This window comes from Rhizophagus irregularis, chromosome 15 (assembly GCF_026210795.1).
Source record: "Rhizophagus irregularis chromosome 15, complete sequence".
NCBI classification, from domain to species: domain Eukaryota; kingdom Fungi; phylum Glomeromycota; class Glomeromycetes; order Glomerales; family Glomeraceae; genus Rhizophagus; species Rhizophagus irregularis.
Window position 1 is genome coordinate 2,872,327 of NC_089443.1, and position 24,400 is coordinate 2,896,726.

Here is a 24,400-nt window from a genome sequence, read left to right on the forward strand (position 1 = left end):
CGGTGAAGTGTGACGCAGAGTAACATTTTATGCAGGTCACGTGGGGGTGAAAAATCTTGGGATGACGCTGGAAAAGATGCCAGAAATGACAATAATCACGTGACTCGTATTTATACACGTAGTGTACAAATAGAAATAGTCTTTTTTTATATAGGAATTCAGCTCCAACATGCATGACGCCAATATTTCAGTTAAGTTTCAAAAGTTTTGAAACTTTAATAAAACGTTTTTTAATAAAAAAAATGTTTTTTTTATTTTTATTTAGGAATTCAGTTCTGGCGTGAATACCAATATTCCATATAAGTTTCGAAATAAATGTTTCAAAACTTCTTTAAAAACATTTTTTTATATTAAAAAACGTTATTTTTTTTATTTTATTGTATAGGAAATCAACTCCAACGTGAACGCTGATATTCCAGATAAGTTTTGAACTATTTTCAAAACTTCTTTAAAAAAAATGTTTTTTAATTGTAGGGCTATCGATTCCAGCTTGAATACCGAAATCCAAGATAAGTTTCGAAAAATTTTAAAACTATAATAAAAAAATGTTAATTTTTAACATTTTTTTATTTTTTTGTAGGAATCAGTTCTGGTGTAGATACTGAAATCCCAAAGATAAGTTTTGAAGAATCTCTTCAAAACTATCTTTTTTTTTAAAAGAACGATTTACTAATCGTTTCTTTCTTTTTTTTTGTAGGTACAGAAAAAACCAAGATTTGTAAGTATATACGAATCTTGGTTTTATTTTATTTTTATTTTTTTTTAATATTAATGAATAGTTACTAATAACCGTTCTTTCATTTTTTTAGGTTTAAGTATGCTTCTGAAGATTGGAAAACTAAGATTCGTAAGTATATATAAATCTTGGTTTTATTTTTTTTATTTTTAATATTATGAATGGTTATTAATAACCATTTCTCTCTTTTTTTTATAGGTCGTGTGGATTTCTGATAAATAATGAACCAAAATTCGTAAGTACAAATACGAATCTTGGTTTTTTTATTTTTATTATATTTTTTTGATTTTTTTTTCTTCTATTTTGTAGGTTTCAGCTTCACGTTGGATATATAAGTAAGTTTTGAAGTGAAGGAATCAAAACTCTTTAAAATAAATTGTTTTTTTTTTTAAAATTTTTTTTAATTTATTTTTCTATTTTATAGGTTTCGACTTTCAGTTCTTAAGCTTTGGATATATGGGTAAGTTTCGAAGTGAAACTTTAAAACTTATTTTAAAAAAAGATTTTTTTTTAATTTTATTTTAATTTTTTTTTCTATTTTGTAGGTTTTGACTTTTGGTTGGGCTTTGGATATATGGGTAAATTTCAAAGTTAAAACTTTGAAACTATTTAAAAGTAATATTTTTTTAATTTTTCTTTTTTCTATTTTATAGATTTCAATTTATGGATTTTGGATATATGGGTAAGTTTTGAAATAAAAACTTTGAAGCTTTTTTTTAAAAAAAATATTTTTTTTTTAATTTATTTTAATTTTATTTTTCTATTTTGTAAGTTTGACTTTCAGTTCATAGGCTTTGGATATATGGGTAAGTTTTGAAGTAAACTTTGAAACTTTAAAAAAAACATTTTTTTAATTGTTTTTTTTTTCTATTTTGTAGATTTCAGCTTTCGGTTATTGGGCTTTAAATATATGGGTGAGTTTCAGAGTGATAACTTTGAAACTTTTTTTTAAAAAAATTACTTTTTTAATCTGTTTTTAAATTTTTTTTTCTTCTATTTTGTAGGTTTCGACTTTCAGTTCTTGAGTTTTGGATAGGTGAGTTTCAAAGCTTTGTTTCTCGAAATTATTTTTTTTCAAAGAAACTTCAACTAATCGTTTCTTCTTTTTTTTGTAGGTTTCCACTTTGAATTTTTGGTTAGGTAAGTTTTGAAATATTTTGAAACTAAAATTTTTTTTATTAAAGAATCGGTTTACTAACCGTTTCTTTATTTTTTTTGTAGGTTTTTCTTTTAGACTTCTATTGAATGGGTAGGTTTTGAATCTTTAAAACTTTGACCTTTTTTTATTGAAATAATAACGATTTACTAACTATTTCTTTATTTTTTTTTGTAGATTTCTCTTTCAGACTTTTGTCAGATAGAGTAAGTTGTATATAATTTTGGATGAGTGAATAATAGTGAACGATGGTGGATAATAGATGGTGGATGATGGGTAGTAGATGATGGATGTGAATGATAGTTGACAATGGTTGACAATAGATAATGAATGGTAAATGGTAAATGATAAATGGTGGATGGTGGATGGTGAATGGTAAATAGTAGGTGTAAATAGACAGATACTGTAGATATTTGATATTTAATATGATAATTTTTAATGTGTAATTTTAATAAAGTGAAAAAATAAAATATAATTAATTGATTGTTATTGCAAAATTAAAATAAACTAAATATATAAAAATCATTAACAATTAGACAAAATTAGACTCAATTTCACCAATATTCGGCAATTTGGATGAATGACTAGCAAAAGGTTGACAAATAGTTTATTTCTGATTTTTTAATAAATTTTTGCTAATTTGTGATTGCCAAGTGGCAGGCAAACTGTACAAATTGTCCATAATAATTTTGACAATTTTTTTTGGCAATGATCAGCCAAAATTAGACCAATTTATGTCCAATATTTGTCAATTTGAAATTTGGATGAAATGGACTATTCTTACCAGTGCCAATTGCATTAATAGAACAAAGAATTTACAACATTTTTTTTATTAAAGTGAAAAACATCTTGTTGTTAAAGAGGCTGAGGAATGTTTTTACATCCTCAAAAGTAATATTCGTAACAGTGAAAGCCATTTTTTATATATTTTTCTTCAAAATATTATTGCTGAAATTTTGTAAAAAAATGGTTTATATGATCAGCAAAAAGAGTTCTTTATATTTTTATTTTCTAATATTTTTTTAATTTAATGAATTTTTTAATTATTAATATAAACTTTTTTAAATTTTAATTTTTTTTTACAAAAAAAAAATTTTAAAATTTTAAGATTTTCAGGAATGATCATTCACATATCAAAAAATGATCTATTCTACACATATCGGGTACCTATATATCAGTGACTAATTGGGTACATATTGGGCATTTTTACATATTAACAACATATTGGATACTCAATTTGTCATTTAATGCGCAAATCTTAAATTTAGTTAAAAAATACAAATTACCAGATGTCTGATATCCAAGGTATTAGTCACTGATCTGTTATCTAATAAATATTGAGCACCGATATCTGTATGATTTTTTTATCACACTTTAAAGTAATTTTTCTCGAGTTCATAGATGGACTTATTCAACTTCACAAAATCACCTGAAATGCCGAAACTGCCAAAACTGTTTCAGCATAGTATATCATATAATATACATATAGTTTTGGCACTGCTATAACCGGTTAGGATTAGTAAATCATTTATTGGTCATTGTCGTATTGATACACAGTAAAAAAATATATACAGTATATATTTTTTTATTTTTTTTTTGTAGGTCGAACTCCTATTTTTTGTAGAACGCCAGACCCTTAATTGGAGACCAGGACGAACTGTTGAACTACATAATAAAGGTAATAGGGAGAAGGGGACCAGGGGTTATGTGTTTTGTAATTAAAAAACATTTTTTTCTTTTTTTTTGTAGAACTAAGATACCGGACTCTTGAAAATGAATTCAGACTTAGATGTGTGTAAGGAAAAAGAAAGAAGAACTTTTTTTTAATATTAAGAAACATACTAACGTTTATTTCTTTATTTTTTTGTAGGGCTAGAACACCGGACTCTTGAAAACAAATCCAGACTTGAAAATATAAGGAATAAAGGAGGGAATTAATTTTTAAATATTAAAAAAATGTACTAACATTTCTTTCTTTATTTTTTTGTAAGATTAAGACGCCAGATTCTTGAAAACGAATCTGGACTTGAATAATATAAGGAATGGGAAATTGGTTTTTTAATATTATTCAGACTACTATTTATTTTTGAAAATACTTTTTTTTTAGGTTCTGGAAGCTAAAGCTACAGTTCTGGACTCCCATTTTAAAGGTAACACTTTGAATTTTTATTTATTTTTTTATTTTTGTTTAGTTTTAGCAAAATATTACTAACATTTTGAAATACTTTTTTTTTAAATTGCCAGACTTTTAGATAAACCCGGACTTTGGAATTATGTAAATAGAGGAGGGAATAATATTTATTACTTTTTTAAAAAACGTTTCTAATGCTTTTCTTTTTCTTATTTTTTAAGTTGCCAAATGAACAATACAAATCGGACTTTAGAATTTAGGTAAAAAAGGAGTTGGAAGTAGGTTTTTTTATTATATTCTTTAAGAAACATTACTAATTGTTTCTTTCTTCTTTTTTTTAGGTTCCTGAACTTTTAGATAAACCTGGACTTTGGAATTATATAAGTGGAGGAGGGAGATAATATTTATTATTTTTTTTAAGAGAAACATTTCTAAAACTGCTCTTTTTCTTTTTTTCAGGTTGCCAGATAAATAATATGGACTGAACTTGGATTTTTTTATTATATTCTTTAAGAAACATTACTGATCATTTCTTTCTTCTTTTTTTTAGATTGCCGGACTTTTAAATGAACCTGGACTTTAGAATTATGTAAGCGGAGGAATGGATAATATTTATTATTTTTTTTTTAAGAGAAACGTTTTTAACGCTTCTCTTTTTCTTTTTTTCAAGTTGCCAGACAAATAATACGAACTGGACTTTAGAATTTAAGTAAAAAAGGTCAGAAGAGGGTTTTTTTATTATATTCTTTATTAAAAAATGTTACTAATCGTTTCTTTCTTCTTTTTTTTAGATTGCTGAACTTTTAGACGAACCCAGACTTTGAAATTATGTAAAAGGAGGAAGGGGGGATAATATTTATTATTTTTTTTAAGAGAAATATTTCTAACACTTTTCTTTTTCTTTTTTTTTAGGTTGCCAGACGAATAATACAAACCAGACTTTGGAATTTAAGTAAAAAAGAGGTCAGGAGTGGGTTTATTTATTATATTTTTTAAAAAACATTACTAATTGTTTCTTCTTTTTTTTAGGTTGCCGGACTTTTAAATGAACCCAGACTTTGAATTATGTAAGTGGAGGAGAGGGGGATAATATTTATTATTTTTTTTAAGAGAAACGTTTTTAACGCTTCTCTTTTTCTTTTTTTTCAGGTTGCCAAATAAATAATATAAACCAGACTTTGGAATTTAGGTAAAAAAGAGGTCAGAGGTAGGTTTTTTTATTATATTCTTTAAGAAACATTACTAATCATTTCTTTCTTCTTTTTTTTTAAATTGCCAGACTTTTAGACGAACCTGGACTTTGGAATTATGTAAGAGGGGGAGAGGATAATATTTATTATTTTTTTTAAGAGAAATATTTCTAATGCTTTTTTTTTTCTTTCATCGGGAAATTTTTTAAGATGCAGAACTGCAGAGATCTGTAAAATTAGCAGATCTTTGCATTTTTATATGAATTTATGCAGAAGTCTGCAATTTTGCAGATCTCCACTTTTTAATTTTTACAAAATTTTGCAATAATCTGCAATTTTACAGATTTCTGCTTTTTTTTATGTGAATTTATGTAAAAGTCTGCGATTTTGCAGATTTCTGCTTTTCTTTTTATGTAAATTTTTGCAGAAGACTGCGATTTTGCAGATTTTTACTTTTATTTTTCATTAAAATATTGGTTCAATTTGCAATTTTATTATTTTGATTAACTCTACTTGATTTAACACTTTAATATTTACACAAGTAAAAACACTGTTCAACCGACATGATTGCCAGTTCAGTAATCATTGCCAATCAGATCATATAAACCAGAAATTAGTAAAGATTTGGCTGATCAGACTAGTCAATTATGGTTTATGTGCTGAATAATAATCTTTTTTAACTTCTAGCTTTAAAAAAAGTTTATTTTTTTCCTTCTTTTTTTTGTAGATACCAGCTTTTTGGATTCAATTGGTAAGTTTTCAAAGTCTTATTCTTTCGAAACCTTTATTTTTTAAAAAAAGAATTAATTTTTTTTATTTATTTTTTTAGATATCAGCGCCCTTCACTTTGGATTGTTAAGTTTCGAAAGTTTCATTCTTCAAACTTTCGAAACTTTTGTTTTTTTAAAAAAAAATTTAATTTTTTTTATTGGCAATTTCTATTTGTATACGGGATGTTTAAACACGAGTCATATTAGTAGATTAAAAATGGCATTCAAAACCTCCTTTAATGCCTTAAGTAAACTTGCAGAGCAGGTGAAAATACATATATTTATCTGTAATATAATAAGAATAAAAAATAAAAGAGTATAATGTCGGTAGCATTCAATTTCAAATTAAAAAACAAAAAATTAGTCTATTAAAAATTATATTTATATGACCTGTGTACAAACACCCTATGTAAACTTAGAAATTTTCTTTTTTATTTATTTTTTAGGTATCAGTGCCTTTCACTTTGAATTGGTAAGTTTTGAAAGTTTCATTCTTCAAACTTTCAAAACTTTTGTTTTTTAAAAAAAAATTTAATTTTTTTTATTTATTTTTTAGGTATCGGCACCTTTCATTTTGGATTGGTAAGTTTTGAAAGTTTCATTCTTCAAACTTTCGAAACTTTTATTTTTTTAAAAAAAAAATTAATTTTTTTTATTTATTTTTTAGATATCGGTGCCCTTTACTTTGGATTGGTAAGTTTTGAAAGTTTCATTCTTTCAAAACTACTTTTTTTTAAAAAAAATTAAATTTTTTTATTTATTTTTTTAGGTATTGGCATTCTTCACTTTGGATTGGTAAGTTTTGAAAGTTTCATTCTTCAAACTTTTGAAACTTTTGTTTTTTTAAAAAAAAATTTAATTTTTTTTATTTATTTCAGTTTTAGGTATCGGCGCCTTTCACTTTGGATAGGGTTTCAATCTGGATTCAAATCCAGATTCTCTTGTTTTTTGGACATCTGGATTTTATTTTTTTGTAACAGATGAATCCATTTTTATTAATTTGAGCCAGCACTATAAATTTGGCCAGAGCTAGCAAATTTTGCAGACAGTTAATCTTTGACGTTTAATATTAATTCCGGTCAAAATTATAATTTTGGTCAGAGTTAAGGTCAAATTTAGAATCCGGATTCAATCCAAATTTGCAAGAGACGTTCCAGATTCTATCCGAATTGCTTTAAAAAATAGGATTGAAACCCTAACTTTGGATTGGTAAATTCAAAAGTTTCATTCTTCAAACTTTCGAAACTTTTGTTTTTTTAAAAAAAAATTAATATTTTTTTTATTTATTTTTTTTAAGTATCGGTGAGACCCTTCATGTAAGTTTCGAAAAGTTTCATTCTTAAAACTTTCAAAACTTTTGTTTTTTAAAAAAAAATTAATATTTTTTTTATTTATTTTTTTTAAGTATTGGTGAGACCCTTCACGTAAGTTTTGAAAAGTTTCATTCTTAAAACTTTCGAAACTTTTGTTTTTTAAAAAAAAATTAATTTTTTTTTTATTTCTTTTTTTAGGTATCGGCGAAACCTTTCATATAAGTTTTAAAAGTTTCATTTTTTCAAAACTTCATTTTTTTTTAAAAAACATTTTTTTAATATTTTTTTTTATTCATTTTTTTAGATCAGTGAGACACTTTACTTTAGATCGGCAAGTTTCAAAAGGTTTATTCTTTAGAAACTTTTGAAACTTTGTTTTTTTTAAAAAATTAATACTTTTTTTTATTTTTTAGGTATCGGCGAAATCCTTCACTTTGGATCCAGTAAGTTTCAAAAGTTTCATTCTTTTGAAACTTTAATTTTTTTACTTCTTTTTTTAATTTTCTTTTCTTTATTTTGTAGGTATCGGTTGCGACCTTTGGATACTAGGTGAGTTTCAAAAAGTTTCATTCTTTCTTTTCTAAACTTCAAGTATTTTTTTGTTAAATTTTTTTCTTTATATTTTGTAGGTATCAATTGGCATCGGTTGGGACTTTTGGATAGGTAAGTTTCAAAAAGTTTCATTCCTTCTTTTCAAAACTTCAAGTATTTTTTTGTTAAATTTTTTTCTTTATATTTTGTAGGTATCAATTGGCATCGGTTGGAACCTTTGGATAGGTGAGTTTTGAAAAGTTTCATTACTTTTCGAAACTTTAATTTTTTTTTAATTTTCTTTTTTTTATTTTGTAGGTATCAGTTGGGACTAGTGTTCAGACCCGTAAACCGTTAATAACAGATATCCGTTATCAATCTGGATTATCAGATATCCAGTTTGAAATTTGAACATCGGATTGCAATCCAGATTTTAAAATAGTTAATTGGATTTAACCGGTTAGATCCGATAAAGTATTGATCTGCCAAAATGCCAAATGCCGATTTATAGTAATTTAGCGACAAGATCATGCCTATTTCTCGTTTACATTACGCAAATATTCAAGTAATATGATTTATTCTTTCTACGCGGTTTATTCTTTCTATCATTTTTGTTTTACGTTATGCGATTTATTATTTTGTCATTTTTGTTTTACATTACGCGATTATATCATTATGACTGAGATTGATATAGAACAAGAACATATTATTGATATTATTGACATAGAACAAGACTAACCTAGCCCTGGTGGTTCACCCGAAAACGAAAGCAAAAAGCAGCAGAAAAAAGAGAAGCTGGACATGGGATTATTTTGAAAAAGTAGACATTAAAGAGCAAGCAAGTGATAAAGGAGAAGTACTTAAAAGGTGTAAACTTACTGATGCTAAAGGAAATAAGTGCGGAACTCTTTATATTAATGATGGTTCAACAGGAAATGCTATAAACCATTTGTTAAATGAACATGAAATATTAAAGGAAGGTAAAATAAATAAGGTGCGTCTCTTTCATAAATTTTAATTTTTCTTTGTTCTTTGTAAAAACTTTAGTAATAAAAATATCACTTTTTATACAGAATCAAACGACTCTTCCTGCTGTTATTCAAGCTCACAAACACAAAGAAAGTCGCCAATGTGAACTTCGTCAATTTTTAACCGATTGGATCATTGAAGATCTCCAGCTATTATACGTAGTTCAAAGTTCTTCATTCTGGCGATTGATTAGTAAATTGGATCCGGCTTTCATAATGCCAGATGAAAAAGGCATTAAAAAAGTCATTTATAAGGCTTATAAATTTACAATGCCTGCATTGATCGAAAAAATTAAGGATGACGCGAAAAGTGTATCAATAACTACGGATATGTGGACCGCACGTAACGGACAAGAATACATTAGTGTAACTTGTTCTTACATCGATACTAAATTCAATCTTAATGAAATTACCTTAACAGTCAATTACGTTAGATACCCACATACCGCTCAACATGTTGCAGAAAGTCTGGAAGAAGTATTCAACGAATGGAATTTACGTGATAAAGTTTTTACAATTACCACGGACAACGCTGCTAATATAAAAAAAGCGATCGCAAGTATGAGTAATATTAGATGGCAAGGATGCAGCGCCCACACTCTTCAACTTATAGTTGGAAAAGCATTAGTTCCAGTTAAAGCATTAATTATGCGAGTAAAAAGGTTAATCGAGTTTTTTATGCGCCCCAAGCAATCTGAACGTTTGGAGGATATACAAAAAAAATATCCGAATGCAAATTTAGAAAATGATGAACTGTTAGATGAAGCTGAAAAGGAAACAATCGTAGATATATTTTTTTCATAATATTTTTATTCTATGTTTCCTAATACTTCTATATAAAATATTACCCTTATCAATATAACACAATACCAGGATGTAAAAGATACAGCCAAATATCTCCAATTGATTAATGACGTATCTACACGCTGGAATTCCAGCTACCTCGCTTGGGTCCATTTGCTGTATTTAAAAGGATGGATAAAAATTTTATTCAATGTTCTGTTATGTAATATGGACTTGGATTCAAAAAAAGATGCCAAACGATTAAAACAAATAATGATTACCGATGATGAATGGGATCTCATTACCGATTTAACGGAGGTACTATCAACGTTTGCTGATGCGACTGAGGACTTAGGGGAAGTAAATATGTAACGAATAGTATGCGTACGCCGATGTTAATGGAGATTATTAAAACGGTAACAACCGATTTGGCAAACAATCAAGATTCCGATGAAGAAGAGGATGATGCATTCGAAAATAATGATGCAGAAGAAGGGCAAGATTCTACACAAAATAGTAAAATAAATGAACCAATTAATACTTTTGGTTTGCTAGATGAAGTTAAATCAAAATTATATAAAAATATAAAGAAATATTATCCAACTCTTTTCACTGAAAGCCTAATCCCTTCTATACTTGATCCTAGATTTAAAAAACTCGATTTTTCTCCAGAAGCTCAAAAAATTGAAACTAAACGTCATTTACAAGAATTATTTAACAATGAGAAGGTGAATAGGACCCCGGATATCTCCAAAACAGGTCATAAGTCACACTTTCGGCAGATTGGCCCATTTTTCAGTCGAAAAATCGTTTTTTGTAAATATCTCGGCATCCAGTGGTCCAATTTTGATGAACTTTTTTTTAAATTGTAGAGCTAAATGAGGGCTACAAAATAAAAAAAAGTTCATTAAAATTGAATTACTGGATGCTGAGATATTTACAAAAAACGATTTTTTGAGTTTCAGCAAAAAGGGGTGTTTTTGGCCAAAAGTCCATTATGACCTTTATTAGATATCCGGGGTCCTAGGTGAATTATCAAAATAATCAAGCCTCTAGTTCAACTCAATCAACAACACAATCAAAATCTTCAAAAAAAAGGAAGACTTTAATGGCACGACTCTCCAAAGCTAATGTAGTGGTTATTAACGAAATTGAAGAATATCTCTAACTACCGGAAATTGCCTTAGATTCGAATCCTCTCATGTGGTGGAGAGAAAAAAAAGAGAGTTTTCCTATCCTAAGTGGCCTTGCTCAAAAACACTTAGCAGTTTCGGCAACTTCGACTGCCAGTGAACGTCTTTTTTCTGATGCAGGGAACTTACTAACTAATAAAAGAACGAGAATGAAACCGAAGTTATTCAAAAAAATAATGTTTCTGAAGAGAAACTCGACCAATTTTAACACAATTCACCCTGTTAATTAATACTGGGTCGGTTAAAAAAATAAAGATACATTTTAAATAATTTTCATTTTATAACTATGAAATATGAATTTTTTTTAATTTTTTATTTAAGAAATAATCGATACGTGGCTTTGGATAATTAATTGTGTTACATGAACTGTTACATACCCGCTATCTACCCGCTATTTACCTGTTAAGTAACCTTTTATAATAACGGTTGAACCGGTTTGGACCTGATTTAGAAACTGGATAGAAAATTCTTTAAAATTTTTAATTCGGTTTTAGATTTTACTATTGGATAGATCCGGTTTACCCATTATCAATCCAGGTCTGAACACTAGTTGGGACCTTTGGAAAACCTGTGATAAGTTTCAAAAAGTTACATTAACTTTTCGAAACTTTAATTTTATTAATTTTCTTTTCTTTATTTCAGAAAGGCTAGCGTAACCTTTGAAACAAAACCTGTGATAAGTTACACTAACTTTTCGAAACTTCAGGTATTAGTTGCGACCTTTGAATAGGTGAGTTTTGAAAAGAATTATATTCTTTTCAAAACTTCAGTAATTTTTTTGTTTTTTAATGAACTTTACTAACGTATTCTCTTTTTGTAGGTTTATGGCTTCCTGGTGCTTTCTGAATTGAACTTCAAAGGTATCCTTCAAAGTTCTTTAATTTCTTTTATTTTCTTTAATGAAATATCAATTAACATCTTATTTCTCTTTTTATACTGTAGGTCAGCAACTTTTTGGATAACATCTGGAACTTGAAAAAAAATAAAGATTTTCAAGGAAATGAAATTTGTAGATCTGCGACTTCTTGGATTGCACCTGGATGGAACTTCGAAGGTATTCTTCAAAGTTTAAATGTTATTTTTTTTAATAAAACATTACTAATTAACTGAAGTTTTTACTTTTATACTTTTAGTAGGTCTACAAGTTTCTGAACGCTTCCTAAATGCAAATTTAAATGGTTGTTTGTTGAAATCGAACCAACTGGAATAATATCTAAACCATTAACAACATATAAATTACAGTAGAATTTTCGCTATTAGTACATTAATAAAATAGTATAGTAAAGTAATAAATTTGTAGTGCGTTTAATTAATAAATTGATGTTAAATAATGCTAAAATAACAATCAAAATTTGTATAATTTATTATTATTTGATGAATTTTGCAGATTTTTATTTTGTAAAATATGTGCAGAATTTAATAACAAAAATCTGTGCAGAACTTTGTTATTTATAAAATCTGCGCAGTTTTTTATTGGATTTTTCCTCTGATGTTTTGCGCCAGGGTATAAGATCTGTGCAAATATAATTTCTGAAAATCTGCGCAGATCTGCTCCCCAAAAAATTTCCTGATGTTTTTTTAGATTGCTGGACAAATAATACGAACCAGATTTTGGAATTTAAGTAAAAAAGAGGTCAGAAGTAGTTTTTTTATTATATTCTTTAATAAACGTTACTAATCATTTCTTTTTTTTTAGGTTGCTAGACTTTTAGAAGAACCCAGACTTTGGAATTATGTAAGTGGAGGAAGGGATGATATTTCTTATTTTTTTTGAGAAACGTTTTTAACGCTTTTCTTTTTCTTTTTTTTATCTTTTTTTTTATTTTATTTTTGAATTTTAGATGAATCAGGTTTTGGGTATATGTAAGGTTGCTGGAGAAACTAGAGGGTTTTGGCAAGTTGGCAAAATGCCAAAATAGTAAAACTTTGCTAAAACTATATGAAAGTTATATTAAAAAGTTAGCGAAACTCTGAAGAATAGCGAAACCTGACAAAACTTATTATAAATTCCGAAACTGCCAAAACCTTGCTAAAACTATAATAAAACTATAGTAAAATCTTGGAGAAACTAATTGTAGAATTTTGGAGAGGTTTAAGCAGGCAACCTTAGGTATATGTGACTGATAGGTAACTGATAGGTGGATAATTGGTATATACAAGTAGATTTTGTATTATTTAAAGCGATAAAGAGTTTAACTTGCAGTGCAATTTAGTACAATTGAGTGCAATTCTAGTATAAATGTAAACACTAACGGACTAATCAATTTAAAATCAATAATTACCTAAATAGCCAATAAAAATTAATAGCTATTGTTAATCACATGATAATGCAATTTTTTATTTATTTATCTATCTTTCACGTTTATTTTTTTTCTCTTAAACCTTTTCTCTTAAAATTTTTATTTTATTGTTTTATGTAAAATAAATATGAAGGTATATTCTATACTGATATTCTTCTTCTTTTATTATATTTTTAACACTTCTTTTCTCTTCCTAATATAATATGTTTCCTCCTACTAACATTTGTTTTTACTAATATATTTTGCTTCATTCTAAACATTTTTTTTATTAATATTTATACATACTAACATAACGTTTATACTAACATGTTCTATTAGTTACTAACTATTTTTTATAATGTTTCTTTTTTTTACTAACTTGTAGATAACAGATAAATGCCTATTAACCTACCAACGTATAAAAGAAGATTTATATGCATTTCACATAATTTTAATTGTGTTTATATAGCTAGAATAATTGTTTTGTATTTTTTGTAATATTTTTTTAATATTTATTAATAAAATAAAATAACATAATTAAATGAATTAATATTATAATTAAATTAAAATTAAAATTTTATTAGCATAAATATTGTATTTTTTTTTACTTTTTTTTATTTTTCAGCTATCCGATATGTGTGAAAATTATACAATATTGTAAATATCAGTTTTATTGGTACATTTCAGATACATATAGAATACTTATCAGATATTTATCTGATAAGTATATGATATATATTATAGACAAACATAGCTTGAGCTTGAATTTTATTAATTAATGCTGAAATGACTTTAGAAAACACAGAGTATTCTAAAAAGCACTGTAACAAGTGCAGAACTAGTATTCTGAACGGGTCAGGTCTCTGTCTTACCTGATCTAATAAAAAAAATCGGGTCAGATCAGATTAGGTATCCTGTCTTACCTGACTTGACCCGTTTGACTCATTTGACTCATATATCAAAAATGACTAAAAAATAAAAAATACCCAGGGTTTTTAATTGAAAATGTCAAACCTGACGTTTTTAGTTAAAGAAACATTTTTTTTAATGAAAAACGTCAAATCTGATGTTTTTTAGTTTAAAAAAATAAAAAATGCCAAACTTGACATTTTTCTGTTAAAAAAGTAACGTTGCATTTTTTTAATATTTATTATATGAAAAACGCTAAAACGTTTTTTATTAATAGTAATGCTAAAAAAAATGTTTTCAGCATTTTTTTTTAATAATTTTACATGAAAAAATGCTGAAATGTTTTTTCTTAATAGTAATGCAAAAAAAAAACATTTTTAGTATTTTTTTTTAATAATTTTACGTGAAAAAAATGCCAAAATATTTTTCTTAATAGTATTGTAATAAAAAAACGTTTTCGGCATTTTTTTTAATATAATTTACATGAAAAAACGCCAAAATGTTTTTTCTTAATAATTAATATAAAAAAAACGTTTTGGCATTTTTTTTTTAAATTTATATGAAAAAATGCCAAAACATTTTTTCTTAATAATAATGCAAAAAAAAATGTTTCAGCGTTTTTTTAATAATTTTATGTGAAAAAACGCTGAAATGTTTTTTCTTAATAATAATGCAAAAAAAAATGTTTCACGTTTTTTTTTTAAATTTTATATGAAAAAATGCTGAAACGTTTTTTCTTAATAATAATGCAAAAAAAAAATGTTTTACATTTTTTTTAATAATTTATATGAAAAAATGCTGAAACATTTTTTCTATAATAATTAATACCAAAAAAAACGTTTCAGCGTTTATTTTTAATAATTTTATATGAAAAAATGCTGAAATATTTTTTCTTAATAATAATGCAAAAAAATGTTTCAGCATTTTTTCTAATAATTTTATATGAAAAAATGCTGAAATGTTTTTTCTATAATAATTAATACAAAAAAAAATGTTTCGGTATTTTTTTTTAATAATTTTATATGAAAAAATGCTGAAATATTTTTTCTTAATAGTAATGCAATAAAAAAATGTTTTCAGCATTTTTTTTTACATATTTGACCCATCTGACCAGAAATATTATGTTGGGTAATCGAATTGAACAGGTTAGGTCAAATTGTGATCTGACCTGAGGGTTAGGGATTATGAACTTGATGACTGACATCAAGTCCTGAATCAGTCACCTGAATTAACCCGTTCTATTCAGAACATTATGCAGAACTAATAAAAAACAAAGAACAAATAATCTTCTGAAATTACAAATAAAAGAAAAGCTAAAATTATAAACCCCACCCTCTCTATATAAATAACTACAGCTACTCCCTCAAATCTATTTCAAAATAGGTAAAGTCGATTATGCTATATGTAACCCATTCAGCACCGTACTCACTCTTAGAATCGGTAAAGAATCTCTGAACTATCATTAGCACTATTAGAAACATTTAACTATATACTATGGATAACAAACCTACTTCATAAAGGCCTCTGGGAACTATTTAGTATTGTGCAGTCCAGCTGATGGGGAACTTTTTAGTGTCGTGCAATCCCTGAAGGGACACCCACCTTATTGTGAACGATCCCAAATGGAGGATACCCACCTTATTGTGAATAATCCTTTGACCTAAGATCTACCTAAATAAGTCAATCCAATGATAGCCCAACATGTGACCACCTTGATCAGCATACTACAAAAACTGCGGTACCCAACCAGTCACCCCCTTATCACCTGAGTGATCATCGATTTTAAAATTGTAATACCAAGCCACCATGACGATCAAATTTTCCAGTATCCTTTCATCCCCAAAGAAAATAAGATTATACTGAAAAAAGTGACCAAAAAAAATAAAAAGCAAAAAATAAAAACATAAATTTCAGGAAAACTCGAAGTGCAATGAGAAAAATCTGAGTAAAAAATACCAAATATACACCTCAACTCTGTCTCCTTATTTTAGAAGACTAATTCCTCCGTTAATAACATCAACTAGCAAGAAATACGTTGTATACATACCACCCAAATTATTTTAGGCTGCTGTAATTATAAGTAAAATCCCAAATTCAATTATAACATCCCAAATTATTTTGGCACTTTATATAGTAAATTATATATAAACTGAATGAATTATGGCATTCCAAATTATAATTATGGCATTCCAAAATAATTTAGACAGCATGTATAATATATTGGTTAAAAGCTTCTTCTAAAAAATACTGGTTCAGCCTGCGAACCACTTAGCCAGTTAGACTTTAAAGGCATAGAAATCAAGACGCACTACTTTTTAACCTTTCAGAAAGTCCAGGAAAATGTTCGTATAGAACTGCTATCTTACAGTACTATTGGTAACTCCAAGACTCATGATAACGGTCCTAACTCAATATAAGCTGTAAGAAGTTCAGGCAAAACTAAAGACCTCAGTAATAACTTTATATAACGTCGAAAAGTCCTTTTACTATCACTCAAGGCAAAAAATCCTCATATTTTTCATTGGGAGAGAAAGTACATGATATATATCATAGGCAAATGTGGTATAGTAGTCTTTATCTTTATTAAATTTATTCGAATTATTACAATTTATAACAAATAAAAGGAAAAATATAAAAATAAAACTAACTAAAAATAAAGCTATATAGTCTTCTAAGAAAAAATAAAATAAAAAATTAATCTAAAAAAGAAAAATCGCAATACACTAAATTTCCCCAGATCTTCCTCCTTGATATATTTTAACCAAAGTAGAAGCAACTATGCTAACAAAATAACAAATAGCATGCCCACTATAAAAATCAACACTCTATCCTGCAAAAGCTGTTATTAAATAGCACTGTTAGACGACCCATAAAACCCAAAAAGTGATTAAACCAAGGTAAACCATATTTCATCAAGTTTTTCAACCAATCAGTTCTGGAGTCACATAAATCGTGTAGGGTCAAAGGTGGTAAAGATGAGTAAGGGATGTACATTGATGTTGGCAAATTAGATGACCTCAGAGTAGTTTTCAACTTATGAGTAATGTTCATTGCGTTTTCCCATTGATAAGTTTCATAAGAATGCGGATTCCAAATTCTTCTTCTGAATTTTTAACCAAAATTATTATGGATAGCAGCGACAACCTTCATCGCAGAATTTCTTGGGATAGTTAAATCGACAAATAAGTCAACGAAAAGTTTAGGTAAACAGTCATGAATAAGAGCATAGGAAGCCGGACCAATTAGTAGAAAAAAAGGACCAACATGAAAGAGAGGTAAGTTTAGTAATAAATGGAATAGAATTGATATCAGCTATTTTACCAGCTTCATGAATTTTTGAGATCAAATGATTTTGATAAGTTTGTAGAATTTGTTGCATAAGCAAACGACATTTTTTGCACATAAAAAGGTGCATCAAATCTTCCATGCGATTGATACAGGAACGGCAAGTTAATTCGTCCAAGTATAAGTCCGGGTGAGCTCTTTTAAGCTTTTCCAATACAGGTAATTCATCTACGAAAAGTTTAAATTTGAAAGTATAGTGCCGAAAGCATGTTCAAAAGTGAAGGATGCGTTATGAGAAGGTTCGAATTTCAAAGTGAACCAAGTAAGATTCCAATCAACAACATAATCTATATTATCTGATAATAAAGAAATGAAATGAAATCACGTTAGACGTAATAAATCACGCATTATCTGTGTTTGATAAAATTGCTTGAGAAGACGTCTCGAATTGGACTCATAGATAACATCATCATCATAGGTTAAAACAAAATCATGGGCAAAGGAAGATCCAAGCCAGAGATTAAAATAGGACCCCGGATATCTAATATAAAGGTCATAATGGACTTTTGGCCAAAAACACCCCTTTTTGCTGAAACTCAAAAAATCGTTTTTTGTAAATATCTCAGCATCCAGTAATTCAATTTTAATGAACTTTTTTTTATTTTGTAGCCCTCATTTAGCTCTACAATTTAAAAAAAAAAAGTTCATCAAAATTGGACCACTGGATGCCGAGATATTTACAAAAAACGATTTTTTTAGCCCCTGAAAAATGGGCCAATCTGCCGAAAGTGTGACTTATGACCTGTTTTGGAGATATCCAGAGTCCTATTAAAATACTGGACGATGAAGTGTGAGCAGTATTGGCCAAGGAGTCAGCAAAATTATTCAAATAGTTGCCAAAATGGACTTTGATTTTAATTGGAAGAACAATCAAATTCTTAGAGAGGATGGTTCATTCAATAATAGCCCAAAGTTCAAAGTTCGTAGTTTTATGATAAAACTAGCTATTAGAATAGGTAGAAGAAGAACAACTTCGAAGGCCATCAATAGCAGTTTGCAAGTCAGTATAAATAGTAACTTCTGGGTCGTGAGGGAAGATGGTTAAAACTGCGTAAATAGTGGCAGCTTCAGCATGAGAAAAAGAGGGATTATCCCGAATAATGCCATGTGCATAAGTAGCGATGAAGTTAGGAAAGTCAGCATCTGGTACAATTTGCATCTAAGACCAGCCCATAGAAACATCAGAAGTTCCTAAGTTAATAAGAGACCCATCAGTGAAAAAGATGTAATGTGAGTCCGTAAAAGGAATTAAAGGAGAATTAGCAAAAATAGCGGTAGCCGAGGATTCAATAGTGGTAGGAATAATAGGAGTCTCAATGGCGTCTACAGGAGAAAAATCAGGAGTAATATCCCATCTATTAAAATGGAGACGAACACCATCTTCTATATCAGACCAAGTGAAAAGAGAAGTCACTTCAGAGGTATTGCATCTTATCTGTTCATTGATGGTAGGTAAAATGAGCGAATGTTGTAAGGAAACCTTTGGTATACAAAGAATTAAATCAGCATTCTGTCTTTTAGAAGGAAGTAAAGGGTATGAGCAGCGCATTCAGGGCAGGAATAAGCTTGAGGATATCACCAGGCGAAGATTGACAATTGGAAGAAATCCAATGGACAATGGAGCAGGACCACGACCTGCCTGGACCAAAAGTTGTTTTTCAAAGATGGGAGAATCAAATTCATCTAACGTGACAATCCAATTCATAGTAGTAGGGAGAGAAGAAAGGCAAGATTCTAACTCACAAACTGAGAAATCATTCGCAGGCGAAGGAGTAATATATTTATCGAGCAACTGATTATTAGAGTCAGGAATGGTGGTAGATTTTTGAATATATTTATACTAATAGGGGATGCTACTAGGGCGCGTTGTTCAACCAAATTATTATAATAAGCCTTCCAAGAAATTAAATAGGTGCCTTGTGGAGTTATAAGCTGAGATAAATAAAACAGCTATCATTTACGTAGGATAGGATAATAAGCTTTGAAAGCTTTGGGCGTCGTACATTCGGAAATAGTAAAGGAATGTGACCGATGCAGAAAATAGATTTGGGAGCTTTAACAGTTGAGTTTAAAGCAAGCGAAAGGGAATAGAATTCGAGAGAGCAATAGTGCATGTGATATAATCTTTTTTGAAAGAAAAAAAGGAAGACCATATAGACCAGTCCTTAATTAAAAGGAGAGAAATTACCTTAGTAAATTTTGAATTTTTCATCTGACCTATATATATATTGTTTGGGGTCCTATAATAACCATAATCTAAATTATTTAAAATTCCAAGATTTTTCAATAATCACCTGTTTCATCACAATTAAATACATCTTCAAGATCAAAATTACTAATTAATTCCTGTAATTTTTCTTTTTTTTTGATTAATTCTTCTTTACTTGGTCCACTCTGTGCTTCCCCATATTTATTATATTGCTTGATATTATGTCTTTTTTTAAAATTGTTTAACCATCCAGCTGATTTAGTAAAGCTTTCAATATTCATTAATCTTGTAAAATCAAAAGCTTTAGCTATGATAATTTCTTTTGTTATAATTCTATTAGCAGATAAAGCATTTGTAATTCAAATTGCCAAAGCTTTTTCTAATTCAGGAAATATAATTTTGGCGATTTTTCTCTTTGTTTAGCTGTATTAAAATTATTAAATTCTATATTTAACCATTTTTCTTTGTTTTTCAAAATATCACAAATGGTATTTTTTTTACACCAAATTTTTTTCCTATTTCTTCTCGTGATAATAATGGATTTTCATTATAAAGCAAACATAACTCTTTCTTTTCTCCAAAGGTTAGAACCTTTCTTTTTTTTAATGTTGTTTCATTATTTACCTTTTTCTTTTTTGGTTCATGATAACGTGGTTATTAAAAAGTCTGAAGACAAAGAAAATTTTTTTCATTGTTTAATCAATCTAACCAATTCTGACAATCATGTGACCAGTTTGGTATATCAAATTTTTTTATTATATTTTATAATAAACGGTAAATCAATAAAAGTTCAGTACACATTACATTAAGGTTGCTTGTCTAAACCTCCTCAAAATCCTACGATTAGTTTCGTCAAAATTTTACTATAGATTTATTATAGTTTCGGCAGAGTTTCGGCAGTTTCGGCATTTATAATAAGTTTCAGCAGTTTCACCTTTCTCCAAAGTTTCGCCAGTTTTTTAATATAACTTTAATATAGTTTCGGCAGAATTTCGCTTTTTGGCGAAACGCCATCTTGCCTAAACCCCTAGGTTTCGGCAAGCAACCTTACATTACATTGAGTTTTATATGAAATTCAGTATATCAAGACTATTTTAAATACTATGAAACCAATTTTAAAAAAAAAGTTCAGTAAGTTAAGAGTTTATTACATCATGGGTTCGTTATATCAAGATCAGACTGTATTGCAAAATCTGCAATTATATTGTTTATTTAATATAAATATTATATATAAATATTATATAATACAAATAATAAAATTATAATGAATATTTGTCATATTTTTATTTTGTTTTGCTAGATTGCTACTGAATCTACATTAGGTATAATAATAAATTTATGCTATATATTATAATAATTAGTTTATTCAATTAAAATATATGACTGGAATATTAGTAAATAGTATTATTTAATTAATATAATATATTAATTTAAATATCTTTAATATAATTGAATTTTAAACTGTAAAATAAGAAAAAAACTTATAAAGATATAATTATATTATTTTTTTTTTTGAAATCTTGCTTATTATAAGAAAAATTAATAATTCAATAGTTATAATTATTAGAAATAATAACAATAATTAAGATTACTTTTTTATCATTAATTAAAAATATTTTACTTTATAATTTTAATACATTTGTTAAAAACAAATTATATATATGTAAATATAATATAATATTTAAATATGCATACTTCAAAGGAGTATCTGATGGAAAAACCTTTTTTTCACTCTAAATTTGGTGACCAAATATTTGCTTAATTTCATAAATCTGTTAATGAATAATAAACTAATTAGAAAAGTGAAGAAGTTAATCAAACTTCAATTAATGATTATATTACTTTTTAGTATTTAGTATGATAAATTAAATGATTAATTTAATTATTAATTATATTGTTTTACAATATTACACAAGATATAGAAAAAATTCTGAATTTAATCAATATTCGTTTAGTTTTAGGAACGATCAACTGGTTTTAACAATAAGACAACGATACGATATTATATTATTTAACAATTTAAAAGTCTAAGTTTTTTGAAGCAGGTTATAACCAGGTTTATTATTATAAGCCTAAGAAAAACTAGAATAAGAAACGTTATATCAGCCAATCAGATAAGAACAGATTTCCATGTGATCCGCTAAGATCTTTTCAATCTAATCAAAGCCCCGACCGAATCATTTGTTCAACGCGTGCATGATCAGTTCTCTTAAGCCTATTTTCTTTCTTTGATATCTCTCCTTTCTTCAAATTTTGTAAAAATATGGCAACGAGGAAAATGACCTATCCTCCTGAAGGTCTAAATGTTACCGACTTCGTTAAAAGGCCTTCCCTGGGTCGCGAAGGTCGAGAAATACGCGTCCGTGCAAATTTTTTTGAAATTACCTCACTCCCTGAAGCTAATATTCACCATTATGATGTTACCATTACGCCACAAGTACCTCCCTTATTGAATAGAAAGGTTTATCAAGTGTTTGAAAAATCGAACTGTAACAACAAGGCCGTTTTCGATGGGCGTAAAAATATTTTCACTTGTGAACGTCTTTCTTTCGAAGATTCTGCCACTTTTGATATTACTCTTCCAGAAGATGACGGTTCAACTTCAACAAGACGCCAACCGAGAGTTTTTAAGGTCAAAATTAAAAAAGTGAATGAAATAAATATGGAAGAATTGCAACGTTTTTTGGATGGCAAAGCTCAATGTAGTTCGAATGTTTTAACAGCCATTATGGCTTTGGATGTGCTAATTAGACATAAGCCTTCAATGCAATATGTAACTGTTAGTAGATCTTTCTATACACGTGAGGGATCTAGAAATTTATCCGGTGGCGTTGAAGCTTGGCAAGGGTATTATCAATCTGCGCGTCCTACACCAGGTAAATCTTTGATGTTTCTCCTTTCAATATTTTAACATGTATATGATGAATTCTTTATTATTTTCATTAATTAGGTAAAATGATGATCAATATTGACTTATGTGCGACCGCATTCTATGAAAGTGGTCCTTTAGTCAATGTTGTTGTTAAAATGCTTGGAAAACAACATCCCGATGATTTGCGCAGAGGAATTAATGAAAGGGAACGCGCTAAGCTTGAAAAAGAACTTAAAAATCTTAAAATTCGTGTTACTCATCGTGGTGAAAAAAATGCCAAACGACGTTACAGAATTTCAAAGATCACCCCTCAGGATGCTCAACGAACAAAATTTGATGATGCAGATGGTCATAAAATGGATGTGGCTTCATATTTTCAAAAAAACTACAAACGACTTACTTATCCACACTTACCTTGTATTGTGGTTAAAACGGACAATTTTCTTCCATTGGAAGTGTGTGAGGTTATTGAAGTACGTAAATTACTATTTTTTCCTTTAAAGAAATTTTAAAATAATAACTTTCCCATATTTTAATAGGGTCAGCGTCATTTTCGAAAACTCAATGAAAAACAAACTGCTGACATGATTAAGTTCACGTGCCAACAGCCAAATATTCGCGCAAACAAAATCAAGATGGGATTTGATACTCTTAATTATCGCCACAACGAACAAATGAATAAATTTAATATGGAAGTATTAAATGAAATGGCCACTGTACGAGCTAGAGTATTACCTACACCTACAATTAACTATCATCCTAGTTCTAAAGATGCAACTTTTATTCCAAGGGATGGAGTCTGGAATTTGAGATATAAGAAAGTTGTTACTGGTGCTACACTTGGGTCATGGTCGGTTCTAGTCTTCGGATCAGAACGCGAATACTCAGCGCATTCGGTTCAAAATTTTGTTCGAGAACTAGTTACTACTTGCTCTGATACTGGAATGAATATTTCTAATAAGAACCCACCAATTTTACATGCAAATCCTCAAGGCAATGTTGAAGAGAGTTTAAAACAAGCATGGATACGTGCTGGAAATGCTGCAAAATCAAAACCACAACTAATTTTATGTATCTTACCCAATACTGGTATTCAACTTTATGGCTCTATCAAATGCGCGGGTGATACAGTCATCGGTGTAGTAACTCAGTGTATTCAAGGTAGACATATGTTAAAAGCTGGGAAACAATATTGCGCTAATGTTTGTCTTAAAATTAATGTGAAACTTGGTGGAACGAATTCTTTCCTTGCACCAAATCAAAATCCATTTCTTCACGAAAAGCCTTCGATTTTGATGGGTGCTGACGTGACACATCCTCCACATGGTTCAAATCGACCATCAATTGCGGCCTTATGTGCTTCTATGGATTCTAGAGCTTCTCGTTACGCGGCTTCAATAAGGCAGCAAGCTTCTCGTACAGAAATTATTTCTGATTTGGCTGATATGGTTAAAGATATGTTAAAAACCTTTTATCAGACTAGTGGGAAGAAACCTGAAAGAATTCTTTTTTACAGAGATGGCGTTTCGGAAGGTCAATTTGAGCAAGTACTCAATGAAGAAATTAAAGCAGTAAAATGTGAGACTATTATAGTTTATATATTACTATTTTTACTTTTTTTGACTGATTTTATTTATTTAACTTGATAATTAGCCGCGTGTCACTCTCTTGATCCAAAATATTCACCTACAATTACATTCATCATTGTTCAAAAACGTCATCATGCACGTTTCTTTCCAATTGACAAGAAAGACTCAGATCGAACTGGAAACTGTTATCCTGGTACCCTTGTAGAAACTGACATTGTTCATCCCGTGGAATTTGATTTTTACTTACAAAGCCAAGCTGGATTGCAAGGAACGTGTCGACCTACTCATTATCACGTTTTATACGACGAAAATGAGTTCACGCCCGACTCACTTCAAACTTTGTCATACAACTTGTGTTATATATAC

General features: G+C 28.4%; 2 protein-coding genes across 2 annotated transcripts; one reads left to right on the top strand and one right to left on the bottom strand.

The window, feature by feature from the left end:
* Positions 1–957: 957 nt before the first annotated feature.
* Positions 958–8,162, top strand: OCT59_007352 (uncharacterized protein; the record flags this gene model as incomplete). The annotated part of the gene is made up of 6 exons (XM_066148117.1): positions 958–971; positions 1,046–1,071; positions 1,390–1,418; positions 6,430–6,455; positions 6,540–6,565; positions 8,146–8,162. The coding sequence occupies 6 exons, from the start codon at positions 958–960 to the stop codon at positions 8,160–8,162; spliced, it is 138 nt and encodes a 45-aa protein (XP_065998646.1).
* An 11,485-nt stretch (positions 8,163–19,647) lies between these two features.
* OCT59_007353 (uncharacterized protein) lies at positions 19,648–19,854 on the bottom strand (the record flags this gene model as incomplete). Its single annotated transcript, XM_066148124.1, has 1 exon — positions 19,648–19,854. One exon carries the CDS (start codon positions 19,852–19,854, stop codon positions 19,648–19,650), a length of 207 nt encoding a protein of 68 aa, XP_065998647.1.
* Between the last annotated feature and the right edge of the window lie 4,546 nt (positions 19,855–24,400).